A 23,402-nucleotide genomic window follows, 5' to 3' on the forward strand; every position below is an offset into this window, starting at 1 on the left:
TGAGAACGCTTTTAAATGCACAAAATAAAATGTACAGGCAGTTATGAAAAACCAGTCTCCTATGCTCTTCCTGCCAGGGTGAAAATGAGACAAGAAAATTTTGACGGCACAGCAGGATCAAGAAGAAGACTCCCTAGGAGACTACACTCCGAGGTTCACCCCGAGCACCCTCAAGTGGTAGCAGGGAAATCCTGAGCGCCGAGACCCAGCCAACCCTAGGGGGCGTGTCTGAGAATGTGCATCCGAGGGGAAGAGACCCGGTTCAGGAGAAGAGTATGGGTGTCGGGGGGACCTCTTATTCCCTAGGCCGAGTTCCCCACGGCTCGTCCCGCCCTCGCCTCACCTGTCCCTGCCATCCCCAGGAGCCGCTCCGGAACCCCTCGCAGGTCTTCATGGAGGCCGCGGAAGATCTCGTGAAGTTTCTCGAAATGCTCTGAGGAGGCGGCGGAGGTGGCCATGGCGCAGGCCGCGCTCCAGCAGTGGCCACCGAGATTTGGGGCACTGGGCCCGCTTCTATCCGGGCTGTCAGCCGCCCAGCCCCGCAGACATCACGGCGACCGCCTCCACCACTGCAAGAGGACGAGGCGCTTCCGGGGCCGGGGCGGGGTCCTCCCGAGCCGGAATGCCCACCCCCCTACATTCCGTCACTGAGAGAGCGCCGGGCGCGAAAGCCTGACGGAAAGTCGGGTTGGCTGCCCGCCCGGACAATTCCTGAGAGGGTGACAGCGGGCCGGGCGAGAGACAGTTCTGAAACCCCGGAAATACCCTGGCCAGGACTGGAGAGAGCGCCACAGCAGAACGGACTATGAGGACACGCGGGACGGGCAGCGCGCCGACCTATCCCCACGGCTCCGCCTCCGGGGGTGGGAGGGGAGAACGCTGCAGTGCATGCTGGGAGCTGTAGTTCGGCGCGAAAGACGCCCGGACTTCGTGGTCACGCGTTGGTGGGGGCGGTGGTTCTGTCGGCGCCACAGCCGCAGCAGGTTGTGTGACACGCCATAGTTTGGTATCAGTAAACGACTGGAAATTATCTTCACTGTCATCTCACTGTTTGGCCGCTCTGACTTCCTCAGTTCGCGTCCTGACTAAACGTCAGCTTTCAGCCCCGGAAGCTAGCCGGGCCAGGTTCCAGCTTGCCCTCGAGCGGTAAAGCACTTTCACTGGGCAAGTCAACTGACCAGGGTCATATGCTTTCAGAAATGGTCTCCAGTGTGACTCCCAAAACACACACTCAGCCTCTCGCGTCGGGGCTCGCCTAGTGCATTCCTTCACTCAGCAGGTCTTTGTCAATGTTACGCGTAGTCATCACACAAATAGATCTTGATGTCAAGGCTGAGAAGACTTGGTTTTGTTTTTACTTAAGGTTCCGGGCTTGAGAGTGTTTGCTCTGCAAGTTTCCTGAGGTCAGGTGAATTGTATGACTCTGGTGAGAATGCCAGATACGGGCCTACGTTGCTGAATAAAAGAGCCACTTCGTGCGCGGTTATTTTATAATGTGGTGAGCAAGGCGGGCCCGGCTTCATCAGGTCTCTTTCCCACCATGTGATGTGTTAACAATCGCGAAGTCCTTTTCTGCATTTCATGGGTTTTCATGGTTCAGTGGCGGGAAATTCCTATTTTCAACTTATTTCATGATTTTCCTTTCGAAGCCCTTTCTTAAGTATTTGCTTGGCAGCCCAAGATATAATACAGCCCGGGAAATGATGTGGTGATTTATAACTCCTGGACCTTTATTTTTTATTAGACTGATTCACTGACCACTGATTCAACACACGCATTGAGCTCCTGATGTTCACGGAGTATAGAGACAGCAGACTCTGAGATAGTGGAACTGTACTGTCATAAGTCCCACAGCACTGTTATAGGAGGGGCAGGTACAAAAAGGAGATGTGGAGAAAGGGATCTTTGAACAGTACCATAAAAGACAAGTAGACAAATGCGTGAATCAATAATCACATTATCACACAACATTAAGTTATAACATCTGAATTGAAGCTGTACTGTGGCTAGATTCCGGGACAAATTATCCTTAAAAATGAGAAATGATTGTATAACTATAATAATGAAAAGTGTTCTCTTCTCATAATTAAACTTTGTTTTCTTCCATTGACTCTAAACTTTCATTTAATTCTTAGTTATTTTGATGAATAAAAACAATAATCAAAATTTTTTATTTGTCATTGACAGTTCAACATAAATTAAGTAAAATATTAGTTCAATGATGCTACTTAACTGTTAATAAAATTTTCCAATTTTTCCATAAAATGACCATTTTCTAAATTACATACCTTAAAAGTCAAAGCAAGTTCAATAAAAGAATATTCATTTACAAATATGAGAAGACTGTGGTCCTATAACTCTTTCCCCCACCAAAGTGAATATGTAATTGTCAGTCCAAGACAATCACAAACTATTAGAATAATATACTCCAAACAAGTGATGGGAATATTTCTAATTCCTCCATTTCCTATGGCAGCATTACCTTTGATAAAAGTTCTCCAAATTAAGTGTAGGTTTTTAGCATACAGACATTGTAATCTTGTCAAGATAATGTAAGGAAGTGCCCTGAAGATTATTAAATTGACTGTAAATTATAATATCAGTCCTTAGGACAATTCTGCCTAATAAAGGGGTTTTTTGTTTGGGGTCTTTTTCTACCACATTAGTTGACTGGTGCTTGTTAAAGACAGCGTAGGATCAGTCTTGCTAATTCTTCCATAGTTAGGTATTGCCATCTTTAGCTGTTTTTTTGTTTTGTTTTGTTTTATTCCTTAACTAGTCCCTTCACTGTTTGCATTATCCTCCAGGATTCTTCTCTTTTTTGGACTTCTTCCCTGCTACCCAGGTGCTTTTCGGTGAGTAGTTATCCACATATATACAATCTGTTTCCCTTTGTAGCACCACCGATTTGTATTAAAGACTGGATGACACTGTCTACTCCATCTTTGAACACTTACCTGCCCCAGCATCCAGTTTAATACTGATCCTTTGTACCTATTTTGAATTTTGTAAAAATAATCCCAATTGCATGCTATATAAGAACACACACAAAGATATACTCAGTGACAATCACCAAATAGCCTTTCTTTTCTTCTGGTTTTCTAAGAGAAACTAAAGCACAAGAAGGCCTCCATGGGTCTGCGATCCGTAAACTGAAGTCAGGTAGGTGGTCTACCTTCCAGTACTTCTCCTTTCTTTACCCACTTGCTGGCCTGAGAAACAGTAGGAAAATGATGGCTTAAACTTGATTTTTATTTTTGCCTTCCCCCAAATTTCTGCCATCCTCCCAACCCCACAAACTTCTTAGAAAAGGAAGCTTTTCTGTGGTCCAGATATGTAAAGGTGTCTTAACAGCAGTGGCTTTAGGTTGCCGGAGATAAAGCCCATGCCATAATCCAGATTCAGTTAAGAGTTTCCTGGAAGAATCCAGATGTTGGCTTATGATGGTTTTCTTAACAGGTGAGGGATGAGCCCTGCTCTTGAGCCTACCCACTGTTGACCGTGGGAGTTCAACTGGGGCTGCAGTATAGCCCTCCTGAAAAAAGAGCTGGTTGGTGGCTGGGAAGAACTATATTGTTAACAAAGTTGGTAGAAACTAATCAAACTGCCATAAATTGACCCTGCCATAGCTAAGATTCTCCTAGGCAGTAGGTTTCAGAAGGCAAATATGAGTTTGCAGGTCATATGAAGATCTTATCCTAGGACACCTCCTGTAAGTCTAGCAGTAACAAGAGCAAAGTCAATCTGGACTAATGCAGGGTGTTTTGATCAATCTGGCAATGTACATTGGGCCTTCATCAGACATCAAGCAGGCTAGCCTGGAAGGTTTGTTTTCTTTGTGCTCAAGGTTTTGGCCGTCATGAAGGAGAATCATTTTGCCAGGGAGTACTGAGTAGTCTGCTAGAGGTTTCTCTTGAGTCCACCTTCCACCACCTGTTATTCCATAGGTATGCCCAGCAGGTCACAGCTGACGTCCCATAGCCGCCTTGCTATCGTCTCATTCCGAGCCTGGGCAGAGACCCAAGCCACACTGCAGTCACTAGAAGGGAAAGAGAGAGGTTAAAACACAAGGTTTATGAATGGAGTCTGTTCTCTGCCTGGAACAAGGAATGTGACAGAAAAACAACCTAGGGATGACATGTTCTCTATACACTTCATAGGGCCAGTCTTTGTCTTCTCTTCATTCTCTAATCCTTACCCCAAAGAAAATGTAATTACTGTTTAGATCTCCTCACTAGACCTCCTCTGACCAGAATGTCTGATATATAAAGCATAGCATTTAGTCTTTATATTCCCCTTTATATGTATATATTTATTAATATCAGTGCCCACCTGACACCTATGTATGTCCAGCTGTTCACACAGAACTTTGTACAGTGGCTTGTTGCTGAGATTACACTGGTTACAGATGCCTGGAGTGGTAGAAACAAATAAACAAAACCACCCTCAAAACTTACTATTTTGGGGGGTACCTGGGTGGCTCAGTGGGTTAAGCTTCTGCCTTCAGCTCATGATCTCAGGGTCCTGGGATCAAGCCCCAATTGGGTTCTCTGCTCAGCAAGGAGCCTGCTTCCCCCTCTCTCTCTGCCTGCCTCTCTGCCTACTTGTGATATCTCTCTGACAAATAAATAAATAAAATCTTAAAAAACAAAAACAAAAACAAACACCTTACTATTTCTGGCCTACTACAATTATAAGTTAAAAAAAAATTTTTTTAAAGATTTTATTTATTTGACAGAGAGAGAGATATCACAAGTAGGCAGAGAGGCAAGCAGAGAGAGGGAAGCAGGCTCCCTGCTGAGCAGAGAGCCTGATGTGGGGCTCGATCCCAGGACCCTGAGATCATGACCTGAGCCGAAGGCAGAGGCTTAACCTCCTGAGCCACCCAGGTGCCCAAACTTTTTTTTAAATCTTTTTAAAGACTCATTTTTCAGAGAAAAAGAGTGCGTACCAGGGGAAAGGCAGAGGGAAAGGGAGAGAGAGAATCCCAAGCAGACTCCCCACTGAGCGTGAAACCTGATGCAGGGTTCAAACTCATGACCCTGAGATCATGACCTGAGCCAAAACCAACAGCTGGACACTTAACCAGCTGCACCACCCAGGCACCCCCAATTATAAGTGTTTTTAAACTCAAATAACAAGTAAAGCCAGCCTCATAAACAATGAAGGAAGGAAAAGATAATAGCATAAAAGAAATGTAACAATAAAGTACTGTGTGTTTCATATACCTTCTCTTCATTGCTTTAATCTCCATAATTCAAAATCCCCATTAAATGCAGGAAGGGTACTCAAACTCTGCACTGCCCAGAAAATTTTCTCAAAGAACATTTTACGCATTTTTCATTAGCTGCATCAAGTACACAGTGGGTATTCAATAAAGGGTTTTTTGAAAAGTGATTGAGTAAATGGACTATAATCTTTTAAGTCACGTAAGAAGCAATGTAAAAAGTTATACACTACTTCAAGAGAACTGCAGGACATCCTTAGCAAATTCTGAAGGTGAAAGGAAAGTTGGCAAGTCTGAAAAAAGCACATGAAGCAAACTCCCAACACTATGTCCATAAAGACACTGCTAATCAAAGAGTAGGTTATGGACTAGCGGGAGCATCACCAGGGAGTTTGTTAGAAATGCCAATTCTCAGGTTCCCTCTCAACCTGCTGAATCAGAATCTGGAGGACAGAGGCCCAGGAATTTGTCTTCAACCACTTCCTCAGATGGTTCTAAAGCACATGAAAGTTTGAGAAACACCACTTAAAGATACATTCGCAATTACAAAACAAGCCTTGTAAGTATAGTACTTCTGTTTAAGGGAACTTACCAGCATGACCAGCACAACCTGCCCCTGCTGAGCAGAAAGACCATCACAGAGAGCCAAAGGCTCTGTAAGACTCTAGAAATGAGCTGGCCTTTGTAAGCCTCTATAGCCTCTACAGCATGATGCCTTCTGTTCTTTGCAAGGTTACGATGAATAGCAAATGACACAATGGACAGGAAGGTGCCTTGTGTCATAATTTATGACATGCTGTAAAATTTATTCAAATACCAGAGTAAAAACTACTTACGTGTGGTTATGGCATCAGCACAGTCATGGTGCTGGTATTTCCAGCAGGGTTTTGAGAAGTATCAATCAGTATATATAAAAAGACCAATTTCAAAACTTACTACAAAGTCATAGTAATCAAGACACTGTGCATAAGGATAGATGAATAGAACAGAACTGAAAGTGCAGAAGTACCCTTACATTTATGGTCAATTGATTTTTGATAAATCTGTTATGGATTGAATCATGTCCCCGTAAGTCCATATGTTGAATCCCTAATCTATAACATGACAACAGCTGGAGATAGGGCTTTTAAGGAGATAATTAAGGGTAAGTAAGGTTATAAAGGTAGGGCCCTAATTCCACAGGTCTAATGTCCTTGTAAGAAGAGGAGACACCAGGAGTGTGCACACAGAGTGAAAGCCATCTGAGAACACAGCAAGAAGGCAGCCCTCTGTAAGCCAGGCATAGAGGCCTCACCAGAAACCAACCCTCCGGCTCCTTGATCTTGAACTCCCATTCTCCAGAACTGTGAGAAAATTCATTTCTGGTATTCTATTATAGCAGCCTAAGGAATTTTTTTTTTTTCTTTTTTGGAGCCCAGTGTGGGACTTGAACTCACAGCCAAGATCAAGATCAAGAGTTGGACACTCAACCAACTGAGCCAACCAGGTGCCCCAGCCCAAGGAATTTTAATACAGCTACCAAGAAAATTCAATGGAAAGAATAATCTTTTCAACAAACAGTTCTGGGACGATGCAAAATGAAAAATGCAAAAATGCAAAAAAGAAATGAAGTCAAGACAGATCCCTACTTCATGCCATATGTAAAAATTAATCCAAAATGAATCATAGACCAAAATGTAATGCTTAAATTATAAAAGTGTTAGAAGAAAACACAGTAGTAAGCCTTCGTGACCTTCAGTTAGGCAATGGTTTCTTAGATACAGCACCAAAAGCACAAGTGACCAAAGGAAAAATCGGTAAGTTAGACTTCATCAAAACTTCTCTGCTTCAAAAGATACCATAAAGAAAGCAAAAAGACAAACCAAAGAATGGGAGAAAATATTTATAAATCACATATCTGATAAGGACCTTGCATCCAGACTATATAAAGAACTGTATACATATATTTATAATTATGTAAAGAACTGTTACAATTAAATAATAAAAAGATAATGATCCATTTTAAAAATGGGCAAAGGATTTGAATAAATGTTTCTCCAACAAAGAAAAACAAATGGACAATAAGCGCATGAAAAGATGCTTAATATCACTAGCAGGAAAATGCAAATGAAAACCATAATGAGAAAAACTTGAGTAGAAAAATTACTCCGTGCTTACCAGGAGGGCTTAAAATCAAAAGGACAGATAATAAGAAGTGTAAGGAAGGGTGTGGAGAGATTGGAACCCTCATCCACTGCTGGTGGCAACATGAAATGGTGCAGCCACTTGGGAAAACAATCTGACAGTTCCTCAGCAGTTAAACACAGAGTTGACATATGACCCATATTTCAGTGGGATTCCATTTCTAGGTATATAAACCAAGAGAAATCACCATACAAAAATCTGTACATGAATATCACAGCATCATTATCCAACTAACCAAAGAGCGATAACCCAAATGTCTACAACTGATAAGTGGATAAATAAAATGTGGTATATCCAAAACTGAAATATTATTTGGCAACTAAAGGAATGATGTACTGTTACATGCTTTGGGGTGGATGACCTTGAAGACATTCTGCTAAGTTAGCAGAAGCCAGTCTCAAAAGGCCATTATCATAACTGCTTTGATAGGATGTGTCCAATACAGACAGATCCATAGAGACAAAAAATAGAATTGTTGTCTCAGTCAGGAAAAATAACCAGTGCAAAATTTCTAATGCTTCAGTCAAGACAGACTTAGGTTCATTTTTTGACTGTGGTCAACATAGCTGCTTCTGGATCTTCAAAATGGTTAAAATTAAGAATCCATGCCACTGGAAAGGCTCTTCAAAAGTCAATTAAATAATTACTATGTCATGATTTCAGGCTCACTTGCTTTCAACTATTCAGTCAAAACCTCAAAATCTCCAGGGAAGAAGAAACCAGTCACCCATAGAAAATCATTCTAGTATATAAAACTATGTAAATTCATCTCTCTGGATTTTAGCTGCATATTTCCAACTATCTGCTCTACACTTCTACTCACATGGAATCTTATGGATACACACTGAACACGGACAGAGCCTGGTGTACTACGTGGTGGGCAACTGATCCTTTCCACATTTTTTTTTTTTTTTTATTTAAGGAGGGAAAAGGGGAGAGGGAGGGGGAGAGGGGCAGAGGGAGGAGGAGAGCCTCCTCTACGCCCAGCATGGAGTCTGATGTAGCTCTTGATCTCACAACCCTGAGATTAAGATCTGAGCTGAGATCAAGACTCAGAGCTACCCATTCCACATTCTTTTGGCAAGAGCAGCCTGATCCCTTTCTGAGGAATGACCTCTTTCCCACAGTATGAAGACCCCATTAACTGAGTGCCTATCTCCGCCTAACCAAGGGAGTGAGGATGAGAGGATGGAAGATGTAGTGCTTCCTTGCTAAAGGGCAAATGGTGAACAACGAAACAAAAGACTGAGGATAACTGGTTTATACTCATTCCAGCAGCAGTGCCCGCCCCCCCCCCCCCCCGGCCCCCAGCTAACTGGCCACTCTGTCTGTTCTAAGCCTGGCTCTTTAGTTTTCTCTTTGACTCTTAGGAGAACGCCCATATTTTAATAAATTCCCTTCTTGCTTAAGTTAGCATGCGTCTCTTTCCACTGCTCCGGCATCAAAGAACTCTAAGCTCTACAATGGTTTTTCCAAGTCTGCTGTCTCAGTTGATGCCATCATCAGTCTCCTAGTAAGTCAGGCTTGATCCCAGGTCACTAACTCTTTCCAGACCCCTCACTCATTTAGTCATCAAGCCATAAAAATTCCGCCTTTTCAGGGCCTCTCTTCACCCTTCTTTGTATTCCAACTTATTAGGGTCATTATTAGGGTTCCAATTATTAGGGTCATTACCCTAAATCAGGAATTCATTCTCTCTCACTTGGGTTATTTACTCATTCACCAAGCAAAGTCACCAGGGATGTTTCTCTGCACAGATTATTTCTCTCTCTACTGGAACAACTTCTGTGCCTCCTCGCCTTTCATGATCTCTCTACCTTTCTTTCCAATTTTAATTTATTTACAGCACTTTCTCTAAAATTTCAATTATTTCCATAAAATCTTGAAGGGGGAGGTAAAAACATGCTAAAATTTCAATTTTTTAATAGATTTTATTTATTTATTTGACACAGAGAGAGAAAGCACAGGCAGGGGAGCAACAGGCAGAGAGAGAGGGAGAAGCAGGCTCCCCACTGAGCAGGGAGCCTGATATGGGGCTTGAACCCAGGACCCTGAGATCATGACCTGAGCCAAAGGCAGACGCTTAACCGATTGAGCCATCCAGGTGTGCCCCTAAAATTTCAATCTAATGTGATGCTTGAGACTTGCTTAAAAATAACATGAGAGGGAAAAAATACGGGAAGGGCTGGTGCATGGGGATGGGGGAGTACTGGCCATGGCTTAATGGTTGTTGAGACTATATTATGGGTATATGGGGGTTCAACTATTTTATCCACTACTATACATATTCAAAGTTCTCTATAATAAAAAGTTTTAAAAGTCTTCACTTATTCATGAAGGGGGTCCATCGATACTATTTTAGTCCTGAAGACAATAGAGAAATACAGATTCGAATTCTTTTTTTTTTTTTTTAAAGATTTTATTTATTTGACAGAGAGAGAGACACAGCGAGAGAGAGGGAACACAAGCAGGGGGAGTGGGAGAGGGAGAAGCAGGCTTCCCGCTGAGCAGGGAGCTTGATGCAGTGCCTGATCCCAGGACCCTGGGATCATGCCTGAGCTGAAGGTAGACAGTTAACGACTGAGCCACCCAGGCACCCCTCAAATTCTTTCTAATGTTCAGGGGCAAAAAAATTGAACAAGGAGTCCAAAAAAGAACAAAGAAAACTCGACGGACGTGCCTGCCTCTCTGCCTACTTGTGATCCCTCTCTGTGTGTAAAATAAATAAATAAATAAATAAATAAATAAATAAATAAATAAAATCTTAAAAACAACAACAACAACACTATGCAGCACAATGTAGGAGTACAGTACACCAGACAAATCCAGATTATTTCCCATGAGCCATAAAAACCCCATCTCAAAACAGACACATTCATACCTGAAATGATGCCCATTTAGAATCTCAAGTCCTTCCGTGAGAGCACAATACAGGCTGGTCTGTGCTCCCTGCTGAGGGGTCTTGATGAAGAAGGAGAAAAGCCACCACATCCATTTCATGAAGGACGAGTGCCGAATCAGTTCAGACTTGACTGTGCCCGGGTGGACAGAATACGCCGTAACGCCAGAGCCTAATGGGGGTGCCCCATAGAGAGAGGAAGGCAGGACTTGATATTGCTGGACAGCCGAGGACAGCAGGGGCCGTGAATAAACATTTAATCCCAGGAAGACTCCCTTCCCACAATGGTATTACAAGCACTCCTCACAGTAACTTACACCTCCCTATTTCACAGGTTAGGATTAAAGCTCAAAGAGGTCATTAACTGTTAGGAAACAGCAGAGGGGCGCCTGGGTGGCTCAGTGGGCTAAGCAACTGCCTTCGGCTCAGCTCATGATCCCAGGATCCTGGGATCGAGCCCTGCTTCGGGCTCCCTGCTTGGTGGGAAGCCTGCCTCTCCCTCTCCCTCTGCAGTTCCCCCTGCTTGTGCTCTATCTCTGACAGATAAATAAAATCTTAAAAAAAAATAATAATAAAGGAAACACTAGAGCCAGGAGTCAAACCTCTCTCCTGCACTTTGACTCTAGGGATCACTCTTTCTTCAAAGCTGCCTTTTTATTGGCTGCTGTGATCCCACACTTCTGTTTTTCCAAACCTTTCTTATTGCTTCCTCTCAGTTTCCTGGACCAGTGCCTCATCTTCTACCCAAACTGCAAATGCTGGAGTTCCCATATCTTGCTAAACTCCCTCTCTATAACTATATGGCATGCACATTTTTATGCACATAGTACTCCTCTGAACTCTTGGCTGACTCTGAGAGGCTCAGGGCACGGGCGGGCTCTGTGGTCAGACTGTCCAGTTTCGAATCCCAGCTCTACCCTGGGCAAGCTCCCTATGTTGTGATTCACTTTCCTCTTGAAATGGGGATAATCCTAACACCTGCACCTCACAAGGTGGTTTGGAGGATTAAATGGGTTCATATCTTTAAGAGACTTAATAGTCTCTGGTGCATGGTAAGTGCTAAATGACACTTAGGCATGTGCTAGGTCAGGTCCCCAGTTCTTTACTAGAACCTTGCGGCCAGAGAGGTTTCCAAATTTTTACTGATTTTAGAAAAATAATATGACACAGATACATATACTTCTTATTACCTAATCTCCCTAGTACAAGGGAGGCTTTGCTGCCAAATGAGCTTTGGAGTCAAGCTTCTGAAAAAACTGAATTCCCAGGTCTTTGTGGATTTCATGATTGCAGATAAAGGACTATGGACATATATTATTTCCAACTTGACATCTACTCTGGTTTTTTTTAAAATTTTATTTATGTATTTGTCAGAGAGAGAGCACAAGCAGCAGGCGGAGGGAGAAGCAGGCTCCCCACTGAGCAGGGAGCCCAAGACGGGGCTCGATCCCAGGACCCTGGAATCATAACCTGAGCCGAAAGCAGATGCTTAACCAACTGAGCCACCCAGGCATCCCTTGATACCTTCTCTAGATGACCCACAGTAATGCTGACACAGAGGTCCAAAACTAACTTCATACTTTCAAGGCCACACCTGGATCTTGCAGTGTTCCATAACTTCCAATCAGGCAGGAACACAGAGCAGTTCTTTTTTTTTTTTTTTTTTAATATTTTATTAATTTGACAGAAATCACAACCAGGCAGAGAGGCAGGCAGAGAGAGAGGAGGAAGCAGGCTCCTTGCGGAGCAGAGAGCCTGATGTGGGGCTCGATCCCAGGACCCTGGGATCATGACCTGAGCCGAAGGCAGAGGCTTTAACCCACTAAGCCACCCAGGCGCCCTCACAGAGCAGTTCTTGACCATTCCCCACCTCACCACACATATCCATCAACAAGCCCTGGGGGTTTCCCATCGTAACTATCTCTTAGGAGTGTCCACTACCCTCCATCTCCACCACTTTAGTCCACGACACCCTCACTTCTCACCTAGACTACAGAAATCACCTGCTGCACACACTCTGGTCCCCATTTTAAAATGGCTTTAATTCTGAAGGTTCTCTCCTGCTCTTCCACTAAAGTCCTTACCATAGACGCTAAGGGTTTTGACTCTGTCCACTGTCTCAGTTCAGACCTCTGCTCCCTTCGTTTTCTACATTTTAATCACAGCAGCCTCTCAATTACTCAAACTGAACCTAGACCTTTATGCATTCTCTTCCATCTGCCTGGAATGTTTCTCAATATCCCCAGATGCCTCATCCCACCCACTCTGTAACCCATCTAATTTCCATGTAGCTTAATGATCCCGTACCAACGATGGGGCTCCTGTGTCTGATTCCTAGCCAAAATTCTGCCGGCCTCAACTCCCAAGTGACTCTAATTGTCCACCCTGGATTACCCTTCTTTATTGAAAATTCAGAGTAGACAGTGTTAAGGACCTCTGTATATTTGTGACTGGAGACTCCTCTCTTCAAGCATACATTTCTCTCTTATTTAACCTTTTGCTGTTAGGAAGACACTCCCCCGCCACCACCACCCCAGGACTCATAATAGTCCCAGGACCTTTTTTATCCTAATGGTTGTATCTAGTGCCAGCTCAGGTCCCTCCATCTACCTTTTTTTTTTTTTTCTTCAGATTTTATTTATTTAGAGAGCAAGAGAGCACATGTGCAGGAGAGGCAGAAAGGGGGATAGAGAGAATCTCAGGCCGACTCTGCACTGAGCCAAGAGCCAGACTCAGGGCTTGACCTCACCACCTGAGACCATGACCTATATCAAAACCAAGAGCCACACGCTTAACCCACTGGGCCACTCAGGTGCCCCCAGGTCCTTCCCTTCTATCTAGTCTCATTATGAGTAAAAAACCTTGCTTGATTGTGAGGTCTGACTTAATGAGGACAATAACCTATAAAGTAGTCCTATTTTACTTATGAGGAAATAAGTCTGGAAAAGTTAAGAAGCTTATTGCAGGTCGCACAGTCAGTAAGTACTAAAAGTCAAGCCTTACGAAACAAAGTCAGAATGTCCCCATCTCCTGCCAGCCACTTCCAATATTCAGCTGTGGGCTATTTACTAAAATAATACCCAGTTATAGTCATGGCAGCAGGTTTGTCCAGGGAATGGGCTCCGGAAAATGGTATTTTTGCTACTTTCCATTGACTGGTATCTCTATACTTACTTCTTCTAAGCCTACCTTTGAGCCTCCGAGCCAGCTCCTGGGTGAAGAGAATGTTAGCTAACTTGCTGTGACAGTAGGCCAGACCTGCATGGTAGAATTTCTCGCCCTGAAGGTTATGGAAGTGGATCCTTCCCAGGTGATGTGCTAGGGAAGACACATTCACTATCCTCGATGGGGCTGATTCCTTCAGCTTCTCTAGCAGCAGATGGGTCAGGAGGAAGTGACCTATGGGAAAAACTAGAATTAACAGAGTTCAGGGCCAATGCCAGAGTGAAGGGAGTCATAGTGAGCCCTGGAGAGAACACAGGAACAAGGCTTTTTGCCTTATTAATTCATTATAAACTGCAGAACAAGCTCACGGAGGGTTTGGGGAAATAGGACAGCCATCCCTCCATGAGGGGGATCTGGATTAGGTGAATATGAACTCTTGTCTCCTCCCAACTTGGATTAATATCACTCTTTAAGAGTAGGCAGCCTCTGCCTGATGCTGGTCATGAGGATCCCCACAAAGAAAGCAACACAGCCCCCAGTCCAATGAGGCTGTTCAAAAGGGCCCCAAGGTAAGTTGAATCTGGATCGCAAATTAAAAAGTGGATGGTACCTCGAGGAGGTCTAAGTTTATCTCTGAGCTATCACGGAAGGACCCGAGTATTCACTATCCACTTATGGTCTCTTAAGGCCCAGAGGCAGCTCAGTCTGACCCTCAGGTTTTCCAAGAAGAACTTTTAAGCTTCTTCTAGTTTTGTGATGAGACCAGATTTCTTACCCAAGTGGTTGACTCCCATGTGCATCTCAAAGCCATCTGCTGTCTTAGAGTAGGGACACATCATCACTCCTGCGTTGTTGATCAAAATGTGTAGATGTTTCTCCTCTGCAGGGAAGAGGAGATGTGATGGGGAAGCAGCCAGCCACAGCAGTTACATCTGAGAAATCTGCCTTACACTCGGGCTTTGAAAATGGGGACACATAACTTACTTTAATCTTTCCTCCATTTCTCCTTCATATATGGTTTGTATCATTTTTCATTGGTTACGACTTTAGTTGAATCCTACTTACCTACTACAGAACAAAATTCCATCTTACACAACCAAGTTGCCTTTCTGATCTTTCCATTTAAGGAGCTACTAGCTCACTGCTTTTGGGAAAATGTTCTGGTCACCCCTCCTAATAGAAGGACTTCCTGAGCTGAATCAGAAGAGTCAAAGCAAGAACCAACAGGCTGTTCTGTATGCACCCCTTGCCACTGGAGAACTCCAAAAGGTGCCAAAAGAAATATTGGTTTTAACTCTTTGTTGCATCTGGCAACTCTTTTTGTGGTTTATTTTCTCGTGTGATTTGTAATTTCTAACTATGAGCTCATATCTGTAGACATTTTTTACCTAGGGTGGCCAAGATCCATGTGTTATGAGGGGTTATGCCTACAGAGTACTCTTGGGTTTGACTTTGATGTGATACTACAGGGTTTTATGTTAACTCCTCAGCTCAAGATTCTTACACTGTTTGATGATGATGCCACAGATGATGCCAATTTGAGGTTCTAATATCCTGCAGATGACTCTCTAACCACCATGTCCTAAAGAGAAGACAAGCTTCTTTGCCATGTCTTGGATCTGGTGGCCTACTTTTTATTTTTTAAGCCCCCATACCATGGACCTGATGAGTTTTTGTGAGTCTCAACCTTATGTGGAGCCCAAGATACAGCTCCCCACTCTCAGGGCCTGAGGCCTCATCTCCTTTCCTTGTATGAGTCTTTAGACTCCAGATCCTAAAGCTCATGTTGAGTTCTGATACTCCCGTGAAGTTTTTGGCTTTAGTTCTTATGTACTGCTATGACTTTTTTTTTTTTTTTTTTTTTTAAGATTTTATTTATTTATTTGACAGAGAGAGATCACAAGCAGACAGAGGGGCAGGCAGAGAGAGAGAGAGAGGGAAGCAGGCTCCCTGCCGAGCAGAGAGCCCGATGCGGGACTCGATCCCAGGACCCCGAGATCATGACCCGAGCTGAAGGCAGCGGCTTAACCCACTGAGCCACCCAGGCGCCCCTGCTATGACTTTTTAAACTCCTTTTTTGTTGCTGCTTCTTGAGGATTCCCACTTGTTACTAAGGAGTTCAGCTATGAATGAAATTTTTATTATAATTTATCCAGTATTTCTATGTATTAAAGAGAAGGATCTTTTCCTTTAACCGAGTCTGCAATGTTGATTCCAAGATCAACAATATAATCTCCAGTTCTGTACTTACCTGCTAAGAAGTCTTTAGCAAAGGCTCGAATAGATTTCGTATCAGCCAAGTCCAGTTTCCGCACTAATACCTGTTGGTTCCCCGTTATGAGCTGGATCTCTCTGGCTACTGATTCCCCCTTTAGCACATCCCGGCATGCTAAATACACACGGGCTCCTGTCAACAAATACATAAAAGAGACACACAGCTCTGCTTTTGAGTGGATGCTATAGACCTACAGACTTATAAATGTTATTTTCTACTTTTTTTAAAAAAAATGTTTTATTAATTTATTTGACAGAGATCACAAGTAGGCAGAGAGGCAGGCAGAGAAAGAGAGGGGGAAGTGGGCTCCCTGCTGAGCAGAGAGCCTGATGCAGGGCTCGATCCCAGGACGCTGAGACCATGACCTGAGCCAAAGGCAGAGGCTTAACCCACTGAGCCACCCAGTGGGTCCTACTTTTTTTTTTTTTTTTAATGGGAATTTTATGCCTACTTCATGACAGGGGTATTTGATGAACAACAAAAAAAAAGAAAAATAAACCAAAATACTAAGTCTCTATTATATAGAGAGCATTATACTAGGTTCAGAGCAGTGAATCTGTGGGACACTTGGAAAGTTCCTGAATTCCAAGACTGGGAGGGAATAATGAGCATGGTCATCCTTGTGAGGGAAAAAATGGCAGGAGTAGGAGGGAATTAGAAGCAGATGAGCTTGCCTCTTTGAGCCAGTTCTTTGGCTGTCTCCTTTCCAATGCCCGTGTTGGCTCCAGTGACCACAGCTACCTTCCCAGGAAGCTGGACAGTTGATGTACACATCCCACTAGACAGCATTGTCCTGTAGAGAAGGAGAGCTCATCAGTTCTTTATTCCTCTTGTCTTAGCCAGAGGTTCCTGTAACTACCATGTCTTCTAATCCCAAAGAGTTTGCTTTGGTTCTTTCTAGTGCTGTCATTTTATAGATTTAAGGAAGACTGAAGAAAAATTTTCTGCTCTTGCTCAAGGGCTTTTGCTCAAAAATTTTCTGCTTCTTGCCTGGGAGCAAAAACGATTCTATTGTAAGGGCAAACCTTAGAGCTGCCCCCTACAGTACAAGAACTGGGTAAGTATTTGATTATACAGGCACCTGGCTTCAGTTTGAGCCCTTTGACAGGCTTAGGGAATCATAAGACTCAGACTAGAAGAAGCAAGAACTGGTCCACTTTTGACAGTCTGTCCACAACTGGCACTTTTTGGCCTTGATATGCAGCTAATCCAATACAAAAAGATACAATTATGAAAGTTTGTTTGCTGCGGTAAAGCAAACAGAAAGACGCACATACACACAGTTAAAAATAAGAAAAGACATAAATCAGTACCAACGGGAACTGGGATTCGAGTCCTGGTTTAATTAGTGTCCTTGTTCCTAAGTACTACACTCCCCTCCTTTTCCAAAGAAATGAACGCGCAAACAGGGATTAGCACATCTCAAATTGTTCTTTTTTTCTTCTCTGCGAATTTCAAGACTCAAGTTAAAAGAATCTCTTGACCAGGAGATGCACTTTTAAAGAGCATTTCAGCCTTCTTCATTGAACTGGGAGTCGCAAGGCACACACTCCTAGCCACTAAAACTATCTGCTTAGGGCACACAAGCCCGTAAGGAAGCAAACTGGTGCTCACCAAAAGATACCTTCCTCCTCGGAGAACAAGCCTCCCTGCTCAGTTTTTCACATCCTTTCAGGGTTCGCTCCAGGAGCGGCAACATATCAGGACCTCTACTGAGTTCTTTCTTCTCTTTACCAACAGGAATGAAAGAAACAATCAACTATGAAAAGTCCAGCTCTGGGCTAGTTCCCCTGACCTAGCCAAGTGGCTGGAGTATAAAGGTTGCAGTAAAATCTTCCTTAGAAAAATCTCGCAGCGGTGTGAGCACTATTTTCAGTTCAGGCTTAACTTTTCACTGAGATTCTATTTGGGTAAAAGGATCTTGTGGTGGAAAGAAATACAAAGCTTTCTCCTCTGAGTGGGAGGACTAGGCGTTCAGAAGGGGGGAAAAATAAAAGTAAAAGAGGAGCACAAGGGTGGATGGTGACCACGCCCCCGAGGAACGATCTCTGGTTCACCGTCACTACTGGTGATTTACTCAGAACCAATCAAGCAGGCGCCCTTAGTGCAGCTCTTCGCCGATTCTCTGCGGCACTCAGCCAGCCATTGGCTGATTTGTCACCAGGTCCGGGAACCATTATCCTTATTCCTCTCGGCCTCACCCCCAAACCCTGGGCATGATTCAGGTCCCCCAGATACTCCTGCTCTGAAGGCACAATGCGGCTCGTGGTGAAACCCTTCCATTTCTTTCCTCTACAACATCCGCCCAGAAAAAAAGGCGAATCTATCTGCAGCAAGAGAGCAAGCAAGGGGCCTGTAAACCGCACGATTCCCACCGACAGACAGTTTCAGAGAGCAAAAGGTCGAATCGCTCCACTGTACTTCAAAGGCTGGAAGCAAGACGGTAGATAGGGCTGGTTCAAGGCGTGGGAGCTAAGGGGAAATGAGTGTTAAGGTCCACACCCCACTTTAGGGTCTGAAATCTCCCAATGCTGGAAACTTGTCTGAGGGTAGCCTTGCACTCAGGGTTCTCTCGAGCAGAAAGCAAGGGCTTCTGAGACGAAAAAAAGGATCGGGAGAAACAGAGTCAGGTGAGCCGGACTACAGCCCCTTCCCACCGCCTAGGGTCTCCTGATCTCGTTCCCCCGTATCCAGGACAGCTGAACCTCTTCCAACCAACCGAACATCCGGCCTCGACCTACTTGGAAACCCCCCAGGGATTTTCCTTTTCCTTCTTCTGGAAACAGACGTTCGGTGAGGATTAGCGTCCTCCTGAATTCTTCTCAAGAGAAGGCAATACATTTGCACAGACCTGATTTGGGGTGCAGCGATGTACAGGAAAAGGGGTAGAAGGAGGAGCAGGAGCAGCAGGACCCCGACCATCTTGCCGGACGGCTGCGGTATCTCTAGGTACGAGCGGAGCAAGATGCCCCAGCAGTGCTCAAGGACCATGCGCCTCCTCCCAGACACGACCTAATCTTAGTACTGCAGCCCAGGGAGCAAAGCCGTCTGGGAAATGTAGTCTGCAGCTTGGGCTGGAAGGCGCTGCTCCCAACTGCTCGAGCAAGCGGACCCGCAACAAACCCCAACTATTTAGGCTCTAGGCCTTCTAGGATTGTCCAGCTTTCCCACAGCCCTCTGGCCACCACGGTTGGCGTGAAACCTCCCTAGTCCTCTAGCTCTTGGTGCCCAGTTCCGGATCCTGGTTAAGTTTTCCCTTATCATGGTGCAACAGTTACCGCATTGTTCCTCTGGAGATCAAAGATTGGCGTCTGGGGAGTGTTATGAGGCTGATTACACAGGAGAAGAGCCGTTGGAGTCTGACAGTTGGGAAGGAAGTGGGGAGGTGGGAATCCTTCCTCCTTAGGGATTCCTTCATTCCAGTGGAGTGTAAGCAACCCATCCCTGAAGAAATTTCCAGGAGAATTGCTTTATTGTGTCTGTTTTATAATTATAATTTATATATTATATAAATTATATTATATCATATATAATATATATTATGTATATAATATGTATAAATTAAATTATATTATATATTATAATTGTGTCTGTTATAATGCTATCATCATTTTCCTGTTGTTTGAGTGTTAATTGGTAACAGAACATAGTTTTCCTGGTGACTTGGATTAGATATGTTAATTCCCAGGGTGGTCATGAATTTCTCAGATTAGTACAGTTGGTTTTGCTTACTCGTGAGAGTCTGTAATCCTGTCTTGAATTAAGGCCATGAAAATTCTTTGAGAACAAACAGTTTCCCTGTTCAATTATTCCTTCCAGCTCTACCATCTGAGGCTTATATCTGGCTTCCAAGAGGTAGAGGTAGAGGATGTTTTAACAAGTCAGTAACTGGATAATTCATTTCCATTTGCTGGAAAGACATGTTCCAAGCTCAATTTAAATGAATATATCTTACAGAAATTGAAGAGGTTTCCTTCACACAATACAAATTTTTACTGATTTAATGCTAGATTATCTAATAATCATCAGGTTTTGTCAAATGCTCATTGGGGTACCTAATATATGTATAGGCTTTTACACCTTTATTAAAAGACTTTCATGTGTTTTGTACCTTATTCATTCATTTATTCATTTGATGAACGTGCTCTTCCTACAGTGTCCAGGCACTGAACTGAGGATCAGCAGGGAGCCAGGCAAAAGTGAACTCTGCCCTCTCCGAGCTTGTGGCCTGTCAGGAAGGAACTTTACGTGATCACTCTGAATAAACTGTGATGAGGGTTATGAGGGAAAATAAAGGTTTGGGAGGTCATAGCCTGAAGTTCCTCCTGGTCTGGAGATCAGGAAAAGCTTCTTTGAAGAAATGCATTTGAGCTGAGGCTTGAGGGAAGGTCAGGAGTTAGTGGGCAACATACAGGCGAGAGTGCTCTGAGCAGAGGGAAGAGCCCACTGGAGAGCTCAGAGTCAGAGAAAGCAGGAGCACTAGGACAGTGGAAAACATTGGTCTAGGGGCACCTGGGTGGGTGGTTCAGTGGGTTAAAGCCTCTGCCTGCAGTTCAGGTCATGATCCCAGGGTCCTGGGATTGAGCCTGCTTCCCCCTCTCTCTCTGCCTGCCTCTCTACCTACTTGTGATCTCGGTCTGTCAAATAAGTACATAAAATCTTAAAAAAAAGAAAAAAGAAAACATTGGTCTAGCTGTGGCACAGAGGCAAAAGGGAGTGCTAGAAATGACAATAGCCAATGCCTAAATGGTGCTTATTATGTGCCAGGCCCTGTCCAAGTGCTATTAACTACCTTAATTCCCATAATAACTACAATTTTTTTCTATTTTACGGACAAGGATACTGAGCCAACAGCGAGGTTGGATAAATTATCCCAGTCCGTAGTGGTGGAACTGGGATTCAAACTTAAGAAGGATGTATCCAGGCTCTGTGCCCTGGATAAAGGCCATGTTGCCCAAAGAGGAGGCTGGACATCTCCCCGTATGTCTGTGCTTTTGCACATCCACACAAAATTTGCATGCAATTTTATTCAGAGAATCTAGAGTAAAAACCATCGGTTAAACCCACTAACGAAAGATGAGTAAGCAAACGACCGGCTTAGAGAAGCTATGACAAAAGCAGAGAGGAGAGTCTTGGGGAGCACTAACATTGTGGGGTAGGTAGAAGAAGGTGAGCCTGAAAGTGGACAGCGTCAAAGGAACAGAGAGGTTGGTGAGGGGTTAGACTGGGTTCAATGGGATTAGAGAAGCCACACATTAATTTGAACAGGGAGAGTTTAATATCAAGAATTATGAAACCTAACGGGATTGGAGAAATGAGGAACTGGTGAGTATAGGGGTTATTAAATTTTTTCTTTTTCTTTTTAAGATTTTATGTATTTGTCAGAGAGAGAGAGAACACAAGCAGGGGGAGCGGCAGGCAGAAAAAGAAGCAGACTCCCCTCTGAGCAGGAAACCTGAGGCTTGACTTGATCCCGCGACCCTGGGATCATGACCTGAGCTGAAGGCAGATGTTTAACTGACTGAGACACCCAGGCATCCCTAAATGGTTTTTGTACAGAAAAAATATTTTGGGCTTTGGGGCCATCTGGTCTCTGCTGCAACCACTCAGTTGTGCTAATGCAGCATAAAAGCAGCCTTAAACGATATGTAGTTGAATGAACATATTCCAGTAAAACTTATTTACAAAACAGGCATTGGGCTGGATTTAGCCCATGGTTTGTCAACCTGTGTGATAGGAAGAAGTAAAGAGAACTCTCAAGAAAATTAAAAGAGCAGATAAAAATATAATATATTAAAAATGTAATCACAGATGTAATAGAAATAATACAACATAATATAAAGTAGCCACTACTTAGGGCTGAGAGCGAGCCCCCGAGGAAGAGATGACTTCGCTCCCAGACCTTGCTGGAGAGGGACAGGTAGAGTGTACTGAAGGGCAGAAAGGTTGCTGGACACCTATCGTTCGGTGCCAGGGAATGCTGTCCACAGGGAGGTGTCTCACAGAAGGAGCTCTGTTACAAAACACTGATGAGGAAGCTGCTGGCCACTGAGTGCTGCCAGGGAGTGTGTGCCCTGCGGGAGCTCAACTAGCAAACCCCTTTCCTCCTGCAATGTCTCACCCAAAGTTTACCATCATGTCAGATGGCAAAGAAAAACATATTTCAAGGGTCCATTTCCACTATCACAGAGCAGGTGAAAAGGATGAATTGTTGCTGACAGGCAATGAATCGATAACTGGCACGGGAGGGAAGCTGGGGGCTGGTGTAATAGAACACGTTAATAAGGCGTTTCAAGAAGTAGCGCTTACGGCACCAAAAGCATGATCCAAAGAACAAATTGATAAGTTGGACTACATCAAAATTAAGAATTTCCTCTCTTTGAAAGATAATGAAAAGAAACTAAATCTGGGGAGAAAATATTTGCAAATCACATACCTGATAAAGTATTTGTAGTCAGATTTTTTTTAATCCCCAACTCCTGATTAAGAAAATAACTCCATTTTTTAAACTGTCAAGTGACATGAACAGTACACCCCTCCCAAAAGATACACAACTGGCTAATTAGCCACAGGAAAAAATGCTCAATATCATTAGTTATTAAGGGTAAGAAGAATAAAACCACAATAAAATGCCATCACGCATTTACTATAGTGGCTAAAATTAAAAAGGCTGACCATACCAAGAAGTGATGAGAATGTGGAGCAACTGCAATTCTCACACACCACTTTTGAGAATATAAAATCTGCAACCACTTTGGAACATAGTTTGTCATTTTTAAAAAAAGTTATATGTCAGTTAAACATGTACCTATCTTATGATTCCTTGGTAATTCCCAAGAGAAATTAAAGACTGGTGTGTGAATGATCATGATGGCTTTATTTGCCATGATCAAAAACAGGAAACAATCCAAATGTCCAGCAACAAGTTGAACAGATAAACAAGCGGTTCTATATGCACACGTGAAATAGGTATTTTTCAGAAATAAGGACTAGACTTCCAACACACACAGCAGCCTGAATGAATCTCCAAGTAATTATGTTGAATGACAGAAGCCAGACAAAAAGTGTGCATATTATGTGATTCCATTTATGTAAAATTTTAGAAAATGCAAAATGGGGATTATAGATTGTGGTGATTGAAAGTAGATCACTGTCTGGGGCGTCTGGGTGGCTCAGTTGGTTAAACATCTGCCTTTGGCTCAGGTCTTGATATCAGGGTCCTGGGACTGAGCCCTGCATCAGACTCCCTGCTCAGCGGGGAATCTGCTTCTCCCTCTGTCCCTGCCATTCACACTCTTCCTCTCTCTCTGTCTCTCTCCTGAAGAAATGAACAAAATCATAAAAAAGAAAAAAAGAAGGAAAGAAAGAGAGAGAGAGAGAGAAAACAGATCAATGTCTTCCTGGGGATGGGAGGAAGTGGAGAGGGATAGGAAGGTTTTACTAAGGAAAATGAGGAAGCTTTGGTGGACATGGGTGAGTGGGTGATGGACATGTTCATTGTCTTAACTGCGGTGATAGTTTCATGAGTGTATACAAAGATCAAAACTCATCAAAGTGTATACTTTTTTTTTTTTAAGATTTTATTTATTTGACAGACAGTGGTCACAAGTAGGCAGAGAGGCAGGCAGAGGGAGAGGGAGGAAGCAGGCTCC

The 23,402-nt window shown here is 43.6% G+C and overlaps 2 protein-coding genes across 2 annotated transcripts in view; both read right to left on the reverse strand.

Annotated features, from left to right (window-relative positions):
• The window catches only part of VTI1B (vesicle transport through interaction with t-SNAREs 1B), a 28,399-nt gene extending 27,622 nt beyond the window's left edge, over positions 1-777 (reverse strand). Inside the window, exon 1 of the mRNA XM_046008575.1 lies at positions 344-777. Within this exon, the coding sequence (XP_045864531.1) occupies positions 344-458 (115 nt within the window). The 5' untranslated portion in view covers positions 459-777. The remainder of the gene's footprint in view (positions 1-343) is intronic.
• A 951-nt stretch (positions 778-1,728) lies between these two features.
• RDH11 (retinol dehydrogenase 11) lies at positions 1,729-19,166 on the reverse strand. Its single transcript, XM_046010145.1, has 7 exons — positions 18,602-19,166; positions 16,425-16,543; positions 15,727-15,882; positions 14,251-14,355; positions 13,500-13,709; positions 10,293-10,482; positions 1,729-4,039 (listed from the first exon to the last, which is right to left on the reverse strand). Exons 1-7 carry the CDS (start codon positions 18,739-18,741, stop codon positions 3,937-3,939), a joined length of 1,023 nt encoding a protein of 340 aa, XP_045866101.1. The 5' UTR covers positions 18,742-19,166; the 3' UTR covers positions 1,729-3,936.
• Positions 19,167-23,402: the final 4,236 nt, after the last annotated feature.

Source organism: Meles meles, chromosome 6, assembly GCF_922984935.1.
Source record: "Meles meles chromosome 6, mMelMel3.1 paternal haplotype, whole genome shotgun sequence".
Taxonomy (NCBI): Eukaryota; Metazoa; Chordata; class Mammalia; order Carnivora; family Mustelidae; genus Meles; species Meles meles.

What these genes read in the sequence shown, in the direction of transcription:
- RDH11 (XM_046010145.1), bottom strand. Translation starts at nt 18,741, where the DNA reads ATGGTCCTTGAGCACTGCTGGGGCATCTTGCTCCGCTCGTACCTAGAG. An exon ending in ATCGCTGCACCCCAAATCAG is followed by an intron (nt 16,544 to 18,601) that starts GTCTGTGCAAAT and finishes CCTTCTCTACAG; the next exon opens with GACAATGCTGTCTAGTGGGA. An exon ending in GCTGGCTCGGAGGCTCAAAG is followed by an intron (nt 10,483 to 13,499) that starts GTAGGCTTAGAA and finishes CACCCCCATTAG; the next exon opens with GCTCTGGCGTTACGGCGTAT.